This window comes from Phasianus colchicus, chromosome 17 (assembly GCF_987193195.1).
Source record: "Phasianus colchicus chromosome 17, bPhaCol1.hap1.1, whole genome shotgun sequence".
NCBI classification, from domain to species: domain Eukaryota; kingdom Metazoa; phylum Chordata; class Aves; order Galliformes; family Phasianidae; genus Phasianus; species Phasianus colchicus.
In genome coordinates, this window is record NC_143452.1 from 3520702 (window position 1) to 3541749 (window position 21048).

A 21048-nucleotide genomic window follows, 5' to 3' on the forward strand; every position below is an offset into this window, starting at 1 on the left:
CTCCAATGAAAAGAGAGGTGAGCAGTAAGCTGCCAGTATGAAAGCAGCCCCTCCATTCCCCTGCCACACAGCTGGAGTGACCAGAAATGTAATGCAAATGACAAGAACAATGGCACTGGGGAGGGGTTGGAAGACAATTATACATTTAGAGAAGAAGGAGGAAATAGGGAAATAAGATCAAACATATGTGAGACTTTGCTGTAGCAAGCGATAATTATAATGAATGTAGTAAGCTGGTGGGAAGGCAATAAGTAATTAATATGCATAGTGGCATTAAAACTACTTAAAAATAACTTAACAGCTGTGAAAAGTAAGTTACTTAATGAAAGCAGCTCACTTTTCCACCCTGCAAGTGAGAGTCCATAAGGTTTGTATCCCTGATGCTGGGGTTTGCTGCAATTGCAAATAATCTTTTCCTGGTTGTCACCAGGGAGTACTTTTTTTAATCAGATGGCATCAAAGATTGTCATGACAAATATTTCTGGTAACTGTATGTTAACCAGGGCTATGCACTCATGCGCCGCAATCAAGGACGCTAATTAAAGTATGAATTCAAAGAGCTTGGTTAAATATTGAAAAAGGGTAGTAATTCTCTTGGGAGATTTACTTAGCCTCTCTTGGCCTCCACTGCTGTGAACAGTACCCGAAACTACATTCAGCTCAATTACAGATGCCCTCAGATCTAGTTCTTGATGTTCGGGAAGAAAACAGGTGCTGGCATATATGTGATTTTCTGGCACCGGCGTTGGTAGTTATCAAAATAACACATTAGCATGAAAAATGTCAATGCAACTTTCGGCTCCACAAGTTCTGCCTTTCCCAGAAAGTGCTATCTAAATACGTATGTAATGACGATGACATTATATACATTTGCATAATTCCTTCCTTCATAAGAAGTGGCCTGGAGAATGCCAAAAGCTCTTAAATCACTTGCACTGTCCTACCCTGCAATCAGAGGCTGTTGCCCTAAGTGGCAGTCCTTTTAGTTGGTGGAATTTGGTTTCTAAGCAGTTTTCAGCCACCAACAGCAACACTGCAAATTGCAGGGAGGATGCTGAAGGGTTGTAACTTCTGAGAGGTAGGAAGAGTAGTTTTAAGTTGGCTGGAAAACCTGCCTTGCAGAACATTGTGCAAAATGGTTGGTAAGCTCTGATAAAGAAAAGGCCTGAACATTTATTTTTGTCTCTTAAAATCTGTTTTTATACACTAATATCAATGTCATACGTGTGTGTATTTTTTCTTCTAAGAAGCTGCTTTTCTACCTACTTTGCAGATTGATAGCATACATGGGAGCCTATTTAGTGACATGTTACCAAATAATTGCACTCTCATGAACAATCACTTTGAACAGAACCTATCAGTCATATGTGACAATCTTTTATCTACGTGCATTCCCACTTCCGCTGAGGAATCAGGGAGTTGCATTCAGGCTTTTCTTTGATACTCCTTCACCTGCAGAACACTAGGGCACGTGTTTCACCGATGACATCTTGAAAGGAAGATTTTCAAGTGCTTGCATCTTACATCTAACTCCACACTGAGGGTACGAGCAGGATGGTGATGGTGTAAGTGGTGGCAGCGCTCGTGTGAATTGGCTGGTAACTGAGTGTGAATGTGGGAACCTGTCAGCACTTGCAGTGTGTGCGTTATTTCCTTCTGCCAGCTGCACCTCAGGCCGAAGTGTCTGCTCCTCGTGGTTGGCAGCAAAACGTGTGGGCCACCAGAGAACGATCCGTCACTGACACTGGATGTAGATGGCACTATGTGGGATTAGGCATGGCCATAAACATTTAAACGGGACTTGTTTAACTGCCACCTGTTCCTTTCTCAGAGCATATCAGCCCTGATTTGTTGTGAGCTGCTAGGCTGGTCCCTAACTGTACTGCAAGCTCCAATTACTGTCTGCAGAGATAATAAGCTTAAGTATCCAAACTTCAAATATGATTTAGGGCGTCACTGAAGCATGTTTCTCTTGTGCATTACCAGGACTGCTTGCTTACTTTGGATGCTATGGCTCCTTCCTCAGGTGTCTTATTATTGCTAGTTTTCAGTGGATTGAAAATCACCTCTGGATTTTAACCCATTCATTTCTGGCTGCCCACAGTGCCTCTATCTGCTCAAAAGACCAGACCCTGCAATTCAGCCTGTGACACAGCACTACAGAATGTCAGCAGGATTGCCACTAGATATGCTGTCCTTGAATTACACTGGCTTAAGGCTTTATTTGGCCTTGCTGTGTCCTGAGTGGGGAGCTGAACCGACTGAATTATTTCTTTTCCATTGCTGGTTTGTTGTTGTGTTGTTTGTTTTTTTTTCCCCTATTTGTTTGTTTCTGGCCAAAGCAGTTTTAACACTGGGTCACAGCAGAGTTGTGGGAAGAGCTTTGCCACCTCTGCTGAGACAGCAGCTGCAGGGAGAGATTCAGGACTACATGGCAGGCTGTGGGATGGGCAGTGAGGCTTTTAACTGATAGCATTGCACTCAGCAACAATGCTGCAGCATTGGGGTACATCAGTGCAAAGGAATGATTCAGGTTTTCGTGCTTCTAAATGAAAACCAAACTGCAAATTAAATGCCTCCATTGGAAATTTATATTGACTTGCTCTAAGCCTCAGCTGAACGTGAGCTCTTTGGTTATGTATCCAAGTTGTGGTGCTTGGATATTTTGATAGAAATGAAGCTGACTTTTAGAGATCTAGCCCTGTAATTTCAGATAAAAATTAGATCAATTTAGTTTAAAAAGCATCATTATGAATTCCACTGCAGAGAAGGTATTTCAGTGTGCATTTTACTACTCTTCTCTAAAAGAAGAAAAGAAAGGAAGGCTTAAAAATTAAGCCCAGACTTTTGAACACCAACATTTTTTGGTTAATAAATTGAACAAAGAATCCAGAGTGTTTCCTATAGAAATACCACATGTGGGTCAAATTCTGATACCCAGGAGATCCATCTTGGTCTGCCCTCATTCGTACAATGGAGAGAAACAGTGTTCCTTTTGAGCGCGTATTTATGAAATATGCTGTGCAAAACCCATTAGGAATGCAGCTCTTTTTCTGGATACAAGTGGATCATAATTGATGTTTTTGCTTTTGTATTTCTAACACAGTTTTGATTCTCAGTGCTACATTGTCAGTGATCTCATGGCAGAAGTGTCAGTGCTGCACCACCTGTGTATGTGCAATTAATCTAGTTTGTACAGCTGCTTGTATAGAAGAGGTATGGTTTGTGTTCCTCACTAAGCAGAACTGCTCTTTGTCTCTCCAGAGATGGAGAGTTTCATGAAAGGTGGAGATTTCTTTGATTTTGAATGAGGTGAAAAATCCTGGGTTCTTCAATCTGTGGAGGCTGTGTAAGGCAAATTGGGAAACAGGAATTTGAATGGAGAATTTCAACAAATCACCTGAAAGGATGGCATTAGTTTGAAGGAGTTTTTTTGGAACTGAAATTATATTCTTTGGCCAAGATAGCCTCCTCCTGGTGAAGTGATGAGGAAGAATTTACTTTATTTTTTCCTTTTCAGTTGGTTGTGATTAGATGTCTAATGACTGTTGCCATTCTCTGGTCAATCTGCTATAATTTAATATTAGTGGAAAAATAAAGCACCTTTTCCTTAAAGACAAAAATGAACTGTCCTTACCTCTTCTCTTTTACTCAGGGATTTTTTTGTTGTTGAGTGTGGCTTTGGTATTCTTGTGTGTTGTTTTTTTTTTTTTTTTGTACTCAGGAGATGAGCTTCTATTTGGAAACAGCTGTCTGTAAAGGAAATATATGTGTGATCAAAGCCCTCGCCAATTACAGAGTTTATTACTCTTTCTCCTGGGCTTTTGAATAGGAACTCGCTGTCCCTGTCTTTTGTCAGCAGGCTCATGGCAGTGCTGCAGTGCCTGACATTTTCTGTCCTGGAACCCCTCTGGGGGAAATTCACAATGATTTGGTCTGCAAGAGGGTTGCTCTTATTAAATTTATTTGTAATGCCAGTGTTGTAGATCCTAATAATTGTGTCTCTCTGCTATTGCATTCAGGATCTGTAATAGACCTGGATGGCTTGGGAAGATGAATGTAAATTCATTTTCCAGTTGTCAAACTACCCGCTGCTAGCCAAGGCAGAGTGCAGTGTAAAAACTCCATAATTCCCTTGGGATTATGAATAGTACAGTTTCTAATGTTGCGGTTGATTTTAGTAATACAGGCTCACATTAGGACGTAGATCTTGGAGAAGGCCAAGAAAACACAGCCAAAGCTGTTTTTTTCCTCTGCTTGGCATTCAGCACAAGTCAAGGCTGGGTTGGCTCCAGCTGCACCAGCTGTGTGCGGGTTGTGGCTTTCTGTCTGTAGGGAGACCATCCCTCATGGACAGCTCAGCCCATCTCCCGAGGAGAGCAGGGACAACCTCCAGCCAGACACCATCACAGCTGCCACTTTCCTAGCTCTGCCTTTATGACTTTAAAATCCTTTACTGGACATGTGTTGAAGGGAAAGTAGCTCATTTGCTTATGTTCGAGCTGTATGGTAAAGCAGCGCTATCTGCTGCTGGTTTCATAGAATCATAGAATGGCCTTGGTTGAAAAGGACCACAATGATCATCCATTTTCAACCCCCCTGCTATGTGCAGGGTCACCAACCAGCAGACCAGGCTGCCCAGAGCCACATCCAGCCTGGCCTTGAATGCCTGCAGGGATGGGGCATCCACAGCCTCCTTGGGCAACCTGTTCCAGTGCCTCACCACCCTCAGTGTTTCCTAGCCTCCATCAAAAGGGTAAATCTGGGGAAGTTGACAATTTATTTTCATAGTTTGTATGTTTTACCTTTTTCCTGCCTGTTTTCTATAGACATGATCTAAAACTCTGAGCTTTTTGTATTTCCTGAGAGAAAATCAGCGAGTGATTTGTATTACATCACCCCATCACCAATATAGAAATAGCTGAAACCACTGTATGTGCTCAGCTGAAAGCCTGAGCCCTTTGTTTCCACCATCTGGGCTTCCTTAGCTGTGCACAGAATCACAGACAGTCCTCTCTTGGATCCCTGCCCACAGGGATCATCGAGTCCCACCCCTGGCTCCACACAGCACCACCCAAACCCAAACCCTATGGCTGAGGGCGCTGCCCTCCGCTCCCCGTGAGGAGCTGCAGCCGCCATGAGGCCTCCCCTCAGCCTGCTCTGCTCCGTGCCCAGCAAACACAGCGACCTCAGCCGCTCTCTCACACACTGAAGCCCTCAGACCCTTCCCCTCTCTAGCCCTCCTCCAGATGCTTTCTTATAGTTTAATGTATATATGTGAAATCTCCGCTGTTCTACAGGAGAAATGAGCTTAACCTGTGACTGTGCAGCCAGAAACCAAGTCTCCTCATCCCTTTAGATCTGTGGTAGCAGCAAGCAGAAGCCAAGGGATGCAAATGGTCTGCACCAAGCTCTGTTTTCTTTGTTAGTAAATGTGCCCTTTCCTCAAGAACAGCTGTTTGCATGGTCGACTACTGAATTATGCAGTATCATTATTTTTGCCCTCTTTTGCCATCGTAACCCACCTGCAGGCACTGTCCAGATTTTTATAAACCCTCCACTGTTGTTTATTTTGCAGGCACTACCTGAGGGGCAGACGGCATCCTGGGATACAGCCAAGGAAGATGAAAATCGCAATAAGAATAGATATGGAAACATAATCTCCTGTAGGTGTTAAGTCACATTACACTGAGCTTTCTGTATGATTTCATAAGCATCTTATGGAAACGGAGTATGCTTGAAAACCTTACTCAAAACTGGTTTACAGTGCTGAGCATGCAGTAGTTCAATCTGATTATTACATGCTATGCTTAATTCTAAGATTTTTTTTGTTTCTATTTTTTTCTTAGGCCTTTTTAATGCTTTTTTAAATCTATCTTTTTATTCAGATCAAGGACAAAATCATCTTTTCAGATTTTTACAGTAGGTGATTTTGCCCATTTTCCATTATTTTTTATATTGTATAACTCAGATCTTTCAGTGCCACAAGCAGGGTTGAAAAAGGAGATGTGGAACAGTGGTCAGTAACCAGTGGAGCAGCTGTTCCTTGTCTACACAGAGCTGTTTTGATGACTAGGACAAGCTTAGCTTCTGCTAATCATAGAAAGGCAGTTGAGAATACACTAGAAGTTCGGAGTTGTATTTAATTCTATAATAAATTATAGTTGGTGTTATGGAGATATTAATATATTGCAGAACTGCAGGGCAGGGGAGGACTCTATAAAACCACTTAGATCTATTTTGTTTCCATCTAAGGACAAGTTCTACATCTGTCATTTTTTGTCAGATCTTAGTGATTTTTTTTTCCTAAAGATCTCCAAAGTTAAGCTTTCCGAAAGCTCTCCAGGCAGCTTTCCCCTGTGTTTCATTATTCCTTACAATGTCTGGGAGGAATGAGGAAAGGTACAATAAATCATCCTTTTTAAGGGTTGCTAAGCAGTATCAAATTGGAGAAGCCAGGCCTGAGACGATCAGAACAAGAAGAACGTAAATAGATGTGCCATACATTTATGTGGCTGGATAAATGTATGGAATACTGTGAAAGCAGAACTAGGTTGCGTGGAATTATACGTTTAGTAGTGTATTTCTTCTCAGGTTAAATACATGCTTTCTGTAGGACAGGCAGACTTTAATAAAGAAATCTTGGTCACACAGAGATGTCTCTCACACAGCTTAACTTTCCTCTCTTTCTTTTAAAGACTTAAAAGAAGTGATTCATGTTACAGTTTTGGGGGAATGGCGCAGAACAGTAAGGAACCTCATGGTAAAGGTGAAGAAGTCTGGAAATGAAAATGAAAGGTTTCTGAGCTCTAATCTAATCCTGCATTTGCTCCTGTCTTTCTGTATTGGTCGTGAGCTGGACACCAGTTCCATCAGTCTTTGTTTCTCCATGTGGAAAATAGAAGTGGTGCTATTGGAGCATTGTAGTTACTGTGGGAATCATCTCCCTTATCTTCAGCTGTCTGAAAGCTCTGCCTTGCTGTAAGCTTCCTGTGTTGCTAGTGGCAAAGAAAGATACTTCCAGACAGAGGTTCAATTTGCCTGTCTAGACAATTAGCTTTAGATCAAATTAGTCTGAGAAATGAATCATCCAGCTGTAACAACTGCAAGTTGGTTTTTGAAGGTGGAAGTGCCATAGTATGCTATAAGGAAGCTAACATGAAAGAGAATGTTTCTTTGGAGGGTTTTGAAGAAGCAGTTGACCTAATGTCAAGGTGGAGGTGACAGAAGTCAAAACTGTGCTAGAGCCAACGTTTGAAACACAAATTTGAGGGATGTGGGAGAAAAAATCAGAAGGTTGTTGAGACAATGGGAAGGCATAGTGAAGAAACACAAAAATAGTGAAAGAGCAGAGGGATGCTGAAGATTTGAAGGTAAATAACAAGTCTGGATGAATTTTTTTCACTTCAAGTATGTATGACATAAAGACATTGAGAAGAAGAGAGTAATTTCTAGATTTAGTAGCGTGCCAAGAAGAGTGATGGAGTAAAATGGGTTGAAATATTTGCTTCACTTTGAAGATGCCTGGAAGAAGGAAGAGAAGTTGCCTAAGGAAGGGGCGTAACATTAATTACACATTTTGTCAAAATGGTGGGAAATTATCAGTAATGTCTTTGGCTAAGTCTTGAACCAGAACCGACTGACAGGTGATGTTGGGCAGCTGTCCTGAGTAAAGGCAGTGGCAGGATCCAGAAAGGAGAATTGACAGCAGAGCTGAAAATAGCAGGAGAGCGGCTCCCTCCGGGCAGATCATGAAAATGAATTGTGCTCTGTGGGTACAAACTGTGCAAAAGCCTGAGCAGAGGAGAGGAGGTGGATAACGATTACAACCTTAGCTGATTTGTTGTGCTAAACCTACAGTTGCTGGTAAAACCCAGAGTATGCACTGACTGCTCTTAGGTAGAACTCTACAGATGGCAATTAACATTATTTGTTTAATCACAGTTGCAATTTCATCAGTTCTGGAACAACGTATTGCATGATTTTTGGGGAGTGAATTGAAAAGCCAGGTTGTAATCTAACTTTTCTAACTGTTTCAGAGACTTTTGTTAATATGTGAGTTTATCAGCCCTTGCAACGAGTAGTGTTGCTCAGAGATTCACAGCAGGTTGGATCTTGTCTTTGCAGCCTCCCATGTAATAGTACACTCACAGGACCTTTTTACTCAGCTCATCTCTTTCCCAGTACTTTATTAACACTGTGCCTCTGTGTGAAAACCTAAATTTTACTGCCAGTTCCAATATCTGCTGCTGCTCTTACATCTGCAAACCAATCTTTGCAGACCAGCTTAAGAGGCAGAGGTAGGTAATGGGTGCATTTATGTATGGAAACGATTTATGTTTGATTAAATGTCTAGATATTGATGCTTTGAAGTGCATCAGCGAGCGATGGTTAAGGGAGAGATGTTGCACTTGTGAGTTGAGCTGATCCCATTGCGTAGAAGAGAAAACATCACAAAGCTGTGTGAGACCTTTGCTTCTACTCTATTTCTCCACATATTATCCAAATTTGGAGTAAAACTCTCAGGCGAGAGCTGAGAAAACAGAGACAAAAGATTGTGTTTTGCTTTAATTTGCAGGAGAGCACCATCTTTTTTCCTTCTCTTTTTCCCATTTTTGAGCATGTTTTCACAGGAGGTGCTTAGCACTTTCAGGGACACTTTGACCAGCACTGCTTCAGGTGATTCTCCCATCTGCAGTGGAGCTTTACCATCTTCTCACTTAGGCCATTGTATTAACATCCTGTGGTGGACCATTAAAACCTATTGAGTTGGTGACAAAAGGCACTATTGAAACTTGCTTTATTTTCTTCCTGCTCTGACTGCTATATGCTTTGGACTGTAAGACTGCAAATTAATCAGAATTGCGTGGTGGAACTGACAGATATCAGAGAAAGATTAAGAGAGCTCCCAGCTGGAACACCTCACTGTTGCCCTGTTCTCAAGGTGTCCAGGGCTGCTGGGGATAGGATTAGAGGACAGTGCATCTTGAGTGGTCAAATCATCCTTTCTTACCAGAACTATGTTGATTTATTTCCAAAGATGTCTGTATTTCTCCATCAACTCAGTGGAGTGCCTTGACAGCCAATTTAGACTAGCTGCATAATATTTAGATGGCGAAAGTTGCATGAGATTAATCCAGCACTGGTGTCAAAATGATATGTGGAAAAATTGCAATGATATTTCAAATGATCACTAATGGGGATTTTGACAGAAGTACGAAATGATAACATTTTTTGTGCTAAAATGGGAGCACAATGCTTTTCAGTGAAACTCCTGTCACTTTTGAAATCTGTTTGAAGACCAATTTTCAGTCAAAGTACTCTTCACACAGACTTCTGCTAACCTGCCTACCAACTGTAGGCAACAGGGAGAAGTAAGCTCATGTGTACGTTTGTAAAACTACGTCCATTTTTTGCAGCCCTGAGATTTCTGTAAAGCATTTGTGGCAACACAGAGATTTTGTGATGTCTGTTGAATGTGCAGAAGAGTTGAGTGATGTGTTCATTTCAGTGTGCCAAATCTGTTGTCTCTTTGGCTAGTGTAGTCCAGTGGAAAGGGTGCAGAATGAGGGATTTTTTCTGGTCACTGGAAATAGTGAGGATACTTGCCTTTCTTTAAAAAGCCATCTAAAGTCTGTGAGTTAAAAAAAAATAAGCACAAGACCCATGAGCCTCTATTCAGAATGGCCTCCTAAACTTATGAACTTATGATTAAAGACGCCATGAACACATCATTAATACACATACACAGTTTTTCTGCTGCGCAGTTTGCACTCTTAAGATAAACAAATCACCCACAAGTATTAATCACTTTCCTGTTATTTCCAGTAAGAACAACCATATTTGGTTCAAGTGAACAAAAGAAACACTTTTTATTAGCTACAGAGCACCTGTCATTTAACCATAGCTATTGTAAAGGCAAAGATCATTCTGCAGTCCTCAGATCTCTCTCAGCCAGTTCCCTTAAGGAGGCAATCCATTCTTTTTCTAAGTTTCTAACTAAGGATTGGTTCATGGAGCTGGAATGTGATTTGTGAGCTTGGTTCAGTTACACGAGGAGAGGCAGGTTCTTCCTTAGTGGCTGTGCAAAGCACTTCAGCCACACACTGTGTAGACAGCATCTAAATCCCACTTTAAAAAAATCAACTTGAGATTCTTTTCTGTCATCAGGGTCATTTTTGGTCTCACAACTTTTCAGTTATATTATTATAAGCCAAGACTTTCATAACATCATTATACTGTGGCATCACAAGGATGATTAGTAAGTGTTCCCCTCAGAACCATCACCTCTAGGGATTTCTTTGCTTTGCTTTTGTTCTGCGTGGTTCTTAACTAGCTTAGTTTCCTGCCTTGAATTGCAAGTGTGAAATTGGCTACAGGAGACTTGGTGTATTTCATCGAGATGTCCACCTTAATCAGCCTCTTGTCTGTCTGTGTGAATTGCTCTAAGTATAAATTCTTTTGTTGTCTGTCTAACCACATGATTTACTGCAACTCCCTGTGTGCTTGCCTTGAGCACCGGTAATTGTGGAGAGCTGGGAGCAACATCAGCACTTTGGGAAAGATACCTCCTGCGTTTACAGCTTGTATTTATTAATGCAGGTATAGCAGAGCTTTTGATGGATTCACCAGCATAACCATTTCTGAATGCAAATATGGCATTTGAGAAATACAACAGTGTGGCTGTCGTTTGTGGGTGTGAAAACCTCACCCAAACAATGAGCGAAGTATAGAATCATTGTTTTACATGAGCAAATGAATATTTAATACACATCGAAATCTCAGTTTGTGGAGCTGTATGTACATCTGTCTCTGATTCTGTGTTTAATTAAGTCATGGCTAAAACCTTTTTGACTGAGTTACCGCAGAATCCCGCCTCACGTTTTTGTTTTATTGTGATGATTCTTTTTAATTGAATGTAAATCATGCTTAGGCTCATATTTTGCAAAGTGTTTCTAACCATTAATGCTTTACTGCCTGGGAGCTACTGTCTACATAGCTAGCAGGGAGGAAATAAACTTAATGGAATCTGTATTCTGCTTCATTATAAAAACCCTTTAGAAACGAGCCCAGCATGCCTGGCTGTGACCTCCGTAACCCAGCTGCCTTTCCCAAGCAACTGGTCCTTAGATAACAGCTCTGCAATTAATTACATGCCAGCACTGGGACTGCCAGCCCCGATCAGATCAACGCCCAGCTCCCTCAGTATCTGCTTTGACAGAGCTCAGCACCAGCTGTTCTGGAGGAAGATCAAAATATTCTCTTGGTGGAAAATTATGACATAATCTGCCCGCTGGGGTAGTTCCTTTCTGTATCTGAGCTCTAGAGCATAATGGGAGAGGAAAAGATTGATATCTGTTATTGCCTTATCTAAAGTAACTTTGAACGTCCTCAAAAACAGGAGCACTTTGTTTTTGCTGCAGTGAACCTGCCGTTTTGCTGCAGTGGGTTCTGTGGGTTGTGTAAAAGAGCTCTGATTTCCTTCAGTATTTTCTTTCTACTCTTTGGATTACCCCACTTGTTATTTGTAGGATTTCTCCTTTAGTCTTCCATACCTCTGTTGTGGCCTATTTATTTTTATCCTGATTGTGTGTTAGCTATTGTCTCAGTTTCCATGGGTCTGAGCCCCCCAGGGGGGCTGTTACTTCCCAGGATGGAAATGGCTTTTGGAATGGAGATACCTCCTGAAAGACCCCCAAACCAAGCAGTGTCTTTGTTTTTTGCAAAATTTCTGTAACAAATTATAGTGATGGCAGTGAACGTAATGAGCACTGAGTATAAACAAACATTAACCTAAAGATCTTACATGCAAAAGAAAGGGCATATAGGAACTAGAATAGCTCTGATATTCTTTCAGTATTTTTTTTTTTATTATTGTAAGTATTCAGTTACTCACTTGCAGGAATTGGCAGATAAAATAAAGCACTGACAAAGTCCTCTTTATCGTTACTGTCACTTTTCTCTTTCCTTCTTTCAGATGATCATTCAAGAGTGAGATTGCAGCTGCTGGATGGGGACCCTCACTCTGACTACATCAACGCCAATTACATAGACGTAAGGCTCATGGACATTCCCAATGTGACAAACACTGCTGCTGACAAGCCTGCTCACCACTTTGTGGAGCATGTTACGTAGGGACAGACTGCTGGTCTGATGTGAATGACAGATGAACGTTACACAGACATCATGTTGTGACAGGGAGAAGGTTCTTGGTCTCCAGTCTCTTCTTTCTGACCAATCTAGACAGATGGAGATTTCCTATGTCTGACAGCTCCACAAACACAAGTGGAATGTGGGGTAAATGCATGATGTATGTGGAAATCAATAGCAGCCCCTCACAATAACATTAACAGATATCTGATTCTTACTGACTGCATACAGAGTCACAGTGCAGAAGGCGTGAGTGGCTTGACATTTTTTAAGCATTGTAAAAAAACTTTTAAAAAGCTGCCTTCCTTGCACAAACAGAATGCTCAGTGATGTGCGCTTCTTGTATGCATCTCCTCATGCTTAGAAGCATGGCACTGTTCAGAAGAGTATCTCTAATGGAAGAAACTGAAACATGCACTTAATAAAGTCACATACCACTGGCATTCAGTGTTATCATGCAGGGGAAAACTCACACCTTTGCTGTTTTTCAAGCACAAAGATTCAGCTTTTTCCATGGTATTTCTAGAGCTGCCTGTGGGTTAGGCATGACACTTCTGTTTCTTGGAATGGAAAGTAGAAACTGTTCCATTCCTGTTTTCTCTTTGCTGTCATGAAATCCTGACACTGTGGGGTTTTTAATTAAATTATTTGACCAAAGTGAGGTACCATCACTTAAAATCTAACAGAGCAACCCTGTTGCTTATCTTCAGGCATTCAATAACCAGTGTTGGTGCAGAGCAGTTCTTGCTGCCTGGAAGGTGAAAATGCTGTGCACTGTTTAACTGTGACCTCAGGCCATCACGTATTTGTCTTTTTTTCCAGGGGTACCACCGGCCTCGTCATTACATTGCAACTCAAGGCAAGTTCATTCTTGTATGTCTAAATATTTGTAAAATCTCTGCTGTTTTAGATTGCTGCAAGAGTTAATTATAGGGTGACATCTTCTGTGTTGGGAATGTCTGAAAACTTGGTTTAGGGGAGCAAAAGGCAAGGACATAGGATGTTCCGAGCTACTAAAGGCGCTCAAACAAAAAAATCTAAATTATGAGTAGACATAGAGGTGGCAGAACAATCTATAACGTGCCCTTTGTGCATGAAATATAAGGTTATAACTAAAAGGGACTTTATGGAGCTTGAGTTTACCTGCTGAAGTGAAATTGCTGTGGAAAGGTGGTATGAATATGCCTGTGACCGATGAATTTTTGTTAGTGGGAACTGGTAGCAAATTGCATTTGGACACCAACTTCTGTAAATTAGTTTCCTGTGCCTTTAGAAAGAAGCAAAAACGTCAGCAACACAATTGAACGCTGAGCATGTTAGATGATGAGCCTCCTAACTGCGGTTCTTTGCTCTGGATTGCTGTTTTCCTACATCACCAGGCAAACTCTTTGGCCATAAGCACTTTCCCTATGATTATTCATTCTCATTTCAGTGCATCCGTTCCTCCTTTGGAAATGTGATATTCACATGAATGACCTTGTTCTTAAACTCCACTTTATGACTTTTTCACATTTGTCCCTATTGAAGGAGTAAAGAAACATAATAGAATACAATTGGTGTCTGGGTTTATAAGGGTATAGAGAATGCATCATGGCAAAGAACATGGAGGATGCAGTTTGGGCAGAGTTGACTGAAGGATTTCATTTACAGGGTAGAAGAGAAAAGGGGAATAAGAGAAGAAGCTCCAGTCTAATAAATCATCTTTTGTCGATGCTAACTGTTTGGCTGTTGGAGCCCAATGTTTTTCCTTGTAGGGATTCTCAAAAAAGGACTCATTTCTGAATGCTTTCTCCTTCATAATTAATAAACTATTAGTAGTGTTGCATCTGGTATAAATTTCAATACTGCCTTAATTGCAGAGTGACTATGGGGTTCATCAATATCCTTTTGCTTATACATTATTTCCTACTGGAACTGTCATCTCCACTGTTTACAACACAGCCATCACTTCTGTTTCTGGCATGCTGGAATTCCAGATACCTACTGCAAAGAAGGTGAGGTGTCTGATCCATCAGAGAGCTCCAGGCTGTTCAGTGTCTATAGACACAGAAAGATGCTCTGAAAGGGAGAGTAGAATCCTGTGAGAACAGCACAATGGCAATGGAACAACTGGAGTGGGTTGTTGGCATTAGATGCACTCTCTGAAGATGTCTTTTTGTCTTTTCTCATGCCCCAGGGCCGATGCAAGAGACAGTGAAGGATTTCTGGAGAATGATTTGGCAAGAAAACTCTGCAAGCGTTGTCATGGTCACCAACTTGGTGGAAGTGGGCAGGGTAAGGGGACCAATTTCCTATCACTAAAAAACAAAGCATTGCTGGCTGTAGCGCTGTGTTGGTGCTGCACAATGCTCAGCAAGTGAAATTCTTTTTGCTTACTGTAGTGTAGAAAGGAATTAAAGCACTCAGGGATTTTTTCCTCTAAAATGCTAGATTTTTGTAATACTTAGCTGCTTGCCTTCCAGACTAATAAGGATCTTGTTGCTGCTGTAAGTCTTGCTTTAGCAGAGTTATACAAATTTATGCTAGCTGAGGAGATGTCTCCTTTTTCAGTACAGAGGGAAAAAATGTACTTCTGTAATAATTATTCTTTATCTGTGTAATTTGAGTAATTCTCTACCCACAAAAATCTGGAGACACGAGGACGTGCAACTGGTGTTTGAACTGATCAAAAGAGATTTTTAAATGATACTTCAAAGCTGAGGGTTGCTGATCATTTCAGAATATCACCGTTCTGTTGTGGTGTGAGCCCATGCACAGCTGGATCCTGGGGCCACCTAGGGGCACTGGCCTCTTCATCATGCACAGCTTTGCTCTCTTGGACTCAGCTAACCAGGAGTCTCTGCATTAACACAGGGCTATTGCTAAAGCACACAGTGGGAGCAAATATGAGTGACTCAGAGGCACAGACCAGCTTTGGAGAATAAGAAGGAGGCACATTTGGGGTGTGCTTCCCCTGGCACGTTCTCCCCATTCCTGGTAGTCTTTGGTTTAGAGAGATTCTGAGCCAGAAACCAGCACTTCAAAAATGTTCTCCTTCTGTTTGTCACCTTCCATTCCCTTTGTACTAAAATAAGCGTTTAAGCAATATATTATTCACAACTGCTAGTAGTTCAACTGCTTTGTGTTTGATTTCCTTTAGATCTCATGTTTGAATGCTGCCTGGTTCTGTTCATTTATTGTTATTTATTCTATTCTACCTTCAACTGACACTTCAGTTTGAAATAAACTCCTCTGTGTAAAAAACAAACAAACAAAAAACCCAACAAAAAAATTCCAAATCCTAAACTGATCGTATAATCACAGCCTCTTTCTATGACTTGAAGTGGAATATAGAATCCACTTTGCAGTAGCTATTTGGTTGACATTTTAGGTGTTGTTCCACCTCTTCGTGCTAGAGAATTTAGTAACTTTATAGTCTTTGTTAACCTGTATAAGCTGCTCTGGCATTTATTTCTACTGTTAGTTTTGCACGTGGCTTCTAAAAGTAGCTGTGCTATGCGTTCACATGATGAGGTAATTTTTTCCATGAGCCTTAGCTCACGTCTTCTTCAACTTGAGAGTGGGGTAAAATGTGGATCAGCTCTGCCTCACTTGGAGCTAGTTCCTCTCAATGTTTTCTTTCCCTTCCCACCAGGTGAAGTGTGTTCGGTACTGGCCAGATGACACAGAGGTCTATGGGGACATTAAAGTCACATTAATTGAGACAGAACCACTGGCAGAGTACGTCATACGCACGTTTACTGTACAAAAGGTAAGGATATCTTCAGTCAGCTGGTCTTTTGATGTCACACTCAGTTTGTGATCTGAAATGTGAACTGTGGGTGAGTTCGCCCAGAGGTATGGAGATGGGAACAGTTGCTGCATGGCTAGTTTTCACTTCTGGAATCTAAATTTTTGACAGATATTCCTTTTTTACTTAAACATCTTGATGTAAACAACGAAGGTAAAATCCGCAGTGCATGAAGCTTAAATAAATCCAAAAGCCAGCAGGTAGTTGGCTATCCCAATTCACAGCAAAAAACTGTAGGTGAAGAAAAGGTGTCAGCTAAATTGGATACCAGAGAGGTTTCTTTTTCAAGTATAATAAAAGCTCAACTATTAAAATTGTCCCCAAATTGGCAGGATTTGGAAGATTTATGTTATATACAATTAGAAATTGAGTATCTAAATGTCAGAGTATTCGAGGTCTGTCCAAATTACTCTCCAAACACACAGTAAGTGGTTTTAAAGCTTTTCAGAAATACCTACTAAGCCACACTGGGAATATTGTTCAGGTTTTCTAGCTCACAAGGTCCACGTTCCATTGAATCACTGAAAAACCTGACGGGAAATGCTAATGCCACAATCTGACAGATTAGTGAACTCCACATACATTTTCTATATAGTAAAAGGTCACAGCTAACTGACACTTCTGTGTTACCCTTGACAAAACAAATACAAGTGATGTCAGTTTTCATGCACCAGCAGCTTTGTCTCACCAGCAGGGCCAAGTGGTGTATCTAGGTATCACTTTCTGCCCTTTTCAGCACCAGATTTAATCTCAAACTTGAGATTTTTTGGCAGGAGGCAACAGAAAATCTACAGTTTCCTGGGGCCTCTGTATTTAGCTGTTCATTCCCCAGGCTTTTGCTTCAGTGTCTCAAAAAGGATTTGAGAGTGGTGGTTTATGGAGGTATCACCAAAGGCGAGATGGGCTAAGTGCAGCCCTGGTGTGCTGGGACAGAAGTCATCCTGTAATGTTCCCAGTGAGCTGGTTTTGAACACTGAGACTACAGGTTTGAATCAGGTGCTGGCATTCACCTCCACAGTCCTCAGCTGTACTTTGCCACTTCGTTTGTAATTGGAGTGCATCTTGATCCTTCACCTTGAAATCTCTTGGAGTGAAAAGTGGTATAGGACATATTCCTGCACAAGATCAGAGCTAAATTGTTCAGCCCTTCTGTATGAGAGTAGCGAGCAGTGGGCAAAATACGTTGATCACAGTCTGGTGACAGAAAAATAGAGGCTGTGCTGTCTCCTCAGAAAGGCTACCATGAGATCCGAGAGATTCGGCAGTTCCACTTCACCAGCTGGCCAGACCACGGGGTTCCTTGCTATGCCACAGGCCTCCTGGGCTTTGTTCGGCAGGTGAAGTTCCTCAACCCCCCAGAGGCAGGACCCATTGTTGTGCACTGCAGGTATGTGAGCTCTTGGTGCCTTTCCTCCATCAGTTTTTTTGTTTTGTTTTGTTTTTTCTGCTTTTTTTCTTCTTTTCGTCTAACAACGACAAACCACATTTCGTTTGTTTAAGAGTTTAATTTGTGGGCCTTCTGGGAAGTGGAATCTGGTTTCTTTTCTAAAGTGGCAGCTTTGGAGCTTAGCCGGCATGAATTGGAGATAAGTGGGTCAGAGAGGGCCCTTGGAATGTAGAAGACTCTCTGGTGGCCCATACTCTCTTAGATGCTCACAGCAGAGCTGGGAAAATGGTAAATATCTGGGACAGCAAGTCCAGTCGTTATCCACAGCAAACCTCATGTGGCAGTAGGATGATGCCTACAAACAAACAAGGCTGCAGAGAGGGATTTTAAAGCTACTGCGCTTTTCTGTACCCACATGTACTGCAGTTCAGCTTTGCACAAGGGTCAGTGGTTTTATCTCATATGTTTTTCTGCCTTCCTGGGTATATGGATACCAGCCATATGCATCTCAGCTTCCTCAAAACCCAGTCTGAATGGGAATTTCAGACTGAAAACCTGCCCAGTGCCTTCCAGCTAGGAAATAAGAGGCAAATGCCTGAGAAAAACTGCTTGGTTTTACAGCTGTGAGAATTCAGATTATTGATTTGCATTCTGGCAGACTCCTGGGCTGCTGCTGGTACTGTGCACTTTCTGCACTTGCCTTCTTCCAGCTGAAGTTAAGGCTGTGCTGTGCAAGGCAGTACATGAGTAGGGAGGAGAGTGTCCCTGGCATGGGGAAACAGCAGTTGGAGATGTAGTCAGACATGCTGATGGTGTTGGGAGAGCAGAGGCACCCAGGGGTGGCATCAGAGCCAGGCAGAGAAACCAAATCTCCTGAGCAAGCCTATCCTAATCCTTACCACCATTCTCCATCAGCTTGCAGCACAGGAAAAACTGGAGGGAAAGGTTATACTGGATTGGATCAGTAGATTGTATCATTTACGTGGGTCATTGTGAGGCAGAATAAAGTAACAGACCTCAAAACTCACTGTGCCTACTGAGTGTTGGATGTGGGTCGGTGTCCTTTTTTTTGACTTTACAGTGAAAGCAGTTGTGATTGTAGCATACCTCGGTTAAGAAAACTGTCATTATTACGTGACTTCAAATGCAGAAAAATACATTACTGCAAAAAAGGAATTTGGGTTTGTAGTAGGTGATTCTGCAGTCACAGTGCACCTGTTCTGAAAGGAGATATGGACGCAGCACCAGGCCAGAGAGCAGTGCTGAGCATTCCAGAATCTCACCCTGAGCAGTGCACAGGCACTTACCTCCTAGTGATGGGCTCTGCCATCAGGAGGACAGAGAGATTATGTCCCACAGTTGCTTTGAAAAGGAAAATCAGCTAAATTTTTTTAACAGTGTGCGGTGTTTGGGTTTGGTTTTTTTTTGTGATTTTTTTTTTAATTTAGCAAGCGATGAATCAGATCCATAATAAAATGCGGCTCAGCCAAAGGAGCTGGTAGAAGGGAATTCTTTCAGAGCTTTCAGGGCTTGAATTTGTTGCCTTGGTGCTGTGACATGGAGCTGGCCTTGGAAGGAGTCTGAACCTGATTCATCGTTACCAAGAAAGCAAGAAGAAATTTTTCATCCTTCACATTTTAATGAATAAATGCCATTTCCTCTCTGTTATTTATCTGCTTTTGAATTTTAATGACTTGCTTTAAGTGGTAATTACCAAATTCTCCCTACCGATGCCTGGCTGGATATTATCACTATTCGATATTTATGAAGTGCCGGGGTCCTCTAAATATAGAAGTGTTATAACTATTTGTTAAAATTCTGAAAAGCTGAGAGATAAAGAGAGAGGAAATGCCACTTATTCATTAAAATTCTGCAAATGAAAAATATCTGCTCTCTATTCAGCAGCTGATTAATCTGGTCCATTAATGTATGGTCATTCATATCTCCTTGCTTTTGGCTCTGCTGGAGTTTTCATGCAACAGAAGTTTCCCCGATTTGAGCTGAGTTTTCCTTTTTTCCTTTGGTGTTATGTTTAGAGACATTCTCCTCTTTCTATCCTTCACACCTAAACAGCTTTGGATGATTTCCCAGGAGGGAAGGAGGACACAGTGACAACACACTTTGCAAGAGATGCTTCAATTCTCATGTGCAGCTGGGGGGAGGTCTAAGCTGAAGGTTTTGAGTAGCCTCGGGCTCCTTTCTCTATAATGTTATACAGTCCATAACTTGAAATCATCTTAACTTGGGAACCAACCTTCTCATTAAGAAGGGAAAAGAAATGTTTGTGGCAATGCACTAACCCCCTCCCATCGAGCCCTCTTGAGTAAACACGCATGCTTTTTAGTAGTCCTACGAGAAGGAAAACTTTGGAGAAGCAGATTCCACTCCCACCCCTTCTGAATTGTGTATTTTTGCAACCCAGGGGCTGCTCTCCCACATCCTTAGTGATATGCATGCAAACTGACCTGTCAAATCAGAGTGACTAGTTTTGTAGAATGATGTTTTTGTTGGCGTTCGAGAAATCAAAGTTCTGTGTCCCTTCCTGGGCCCATTGCCGTTCCCAGAAATATTAGTTCACCTCATTCTCTTAAATGCAAAGCTAATTTAACTAAGCACAAAAATCACTCCATGGGGAGCAGCTTCCAGGAGAAGCAGCTGTGTCCATGCAGCTATTTTCTGTGTAGCTATTTTCTGTGTAGCTATTTTTTTGTATATCTATTTTCTCCTCCACAAAGCCCTGCCTCCGCACAGTCCCTTGATCGTATGGACCCTCATTGCCTTCTTTTTTTTTTTTTTTTTTCCAGCGCTGGGGCCGGGAGAACAGGGTGCTTTATTGCCATTGACATCATGCTTGACATGGCAGAGAACGAAGGTGTGGTTGATATATTTAACTGCGTGCGAGAGCTGCGCTCCCAGAGGGTCAATTTGGTACAGACAGAGGTAGGTGCCAGCAGGTCTCCTCCAACCTGTGCTGCTTTCCTGGCAGCTCCTCTGCTTCACAGGGGCCAAACACTTCATTAAGTCAACACATGCCTCCCCTGTGATGGGATTATACAGAACTTTATTTGCTAAACGTGGCCAGATGTGTGCTGAATCCCGTTCACGGGCAGCTGGTCAGACCTCAAGGCATTGATGTTTAGGCCTTAGCATTGCTGATTGATTTATTCTCACGGTAGAAGAGGTTGCTCCTGAATCATTCATAGGTGCACTGCAAACGCAGCACCTATTTTGTATCAAGTGCAAGCTCAAACAATGAAACATCCTGGATTTAAGCAGTGGGTGCTGATGAAGCAAGCTGCTCCAGAACATACCATTTAGCAGCTGTATAAACTCCTGTCAGACTGTTATCCCACTACACAAGTTTGATGTGCTTTTCCCTCCTGATGGACAGAGCAAAAGACTGGAACAGAGAAGAACTTTTAACTTTGCAGGCTTCTCGTACCTCATGTTTTGTTTAAGGAAATATCCTTTCCCAGAGTAACATTCTCTGGGAGCTTTGAAGAGACGGGTGGAGCAGACCTCCATTTGTGCTGTTGTTGTCATTGGTCTGAAGCAGAAACCATTCTCAGTGATAAAGAGACCATTGCCTTGCAATTGCCTCCTTGAATCCCCTCCTGGCCCAACCCTGTTTTGTCCCAGCATTTCCAGTACTGGTGATTTACCATTAGACTTGTAAATTTGAAATGAATACATGAGACCTCACATTCAGTGATGGATGAAA

The 21048-nt window shown here is 41.9% G+C and overlaps 1 protein-coding gene across 12 annotated transcripts in view; it reads left to right on the forward strand.

The window, feature by feature from the left end:
- PTPRT (protein tyrosine phosphatase receptor type T) overlaps positions 1-21048 on the forward strand; it is a 432503-nt gene that overhangs the window by 392557 nt on the left and 18898 nt on the right. For 11 of the 12 annotated variants that reach the window (XM_090152287.1, XM_090152291.1, XM_090152297.1 and 8 more), the window contains 7 exons: positions 5579-5666; positions 11978-12054; positions 12973-13009; positions 14327-14424; positions 15785-15901; positions 17173-17327; positions 20132-20267. In XM_090152287.1, coding sequence (XP_090008413.1) covers positions 5579-5666; positions 11978-12054; positions 12973-13009; positions 14327-14424; positions 15785-15901; positions 17173-17327; positions 20132-20267 — 708 coding nt within the window. The remainder of the gene's footprint in view (positions 1-5578; positions 5667-11977; positions 12055-12972; positions 13010-14326; positions 14425-15784; positions 15902-17172; positions 17328-20131; positions 20268-21048) is intronic. The other variant, XM_090152290.1, reaches the window with a different exon arrangement.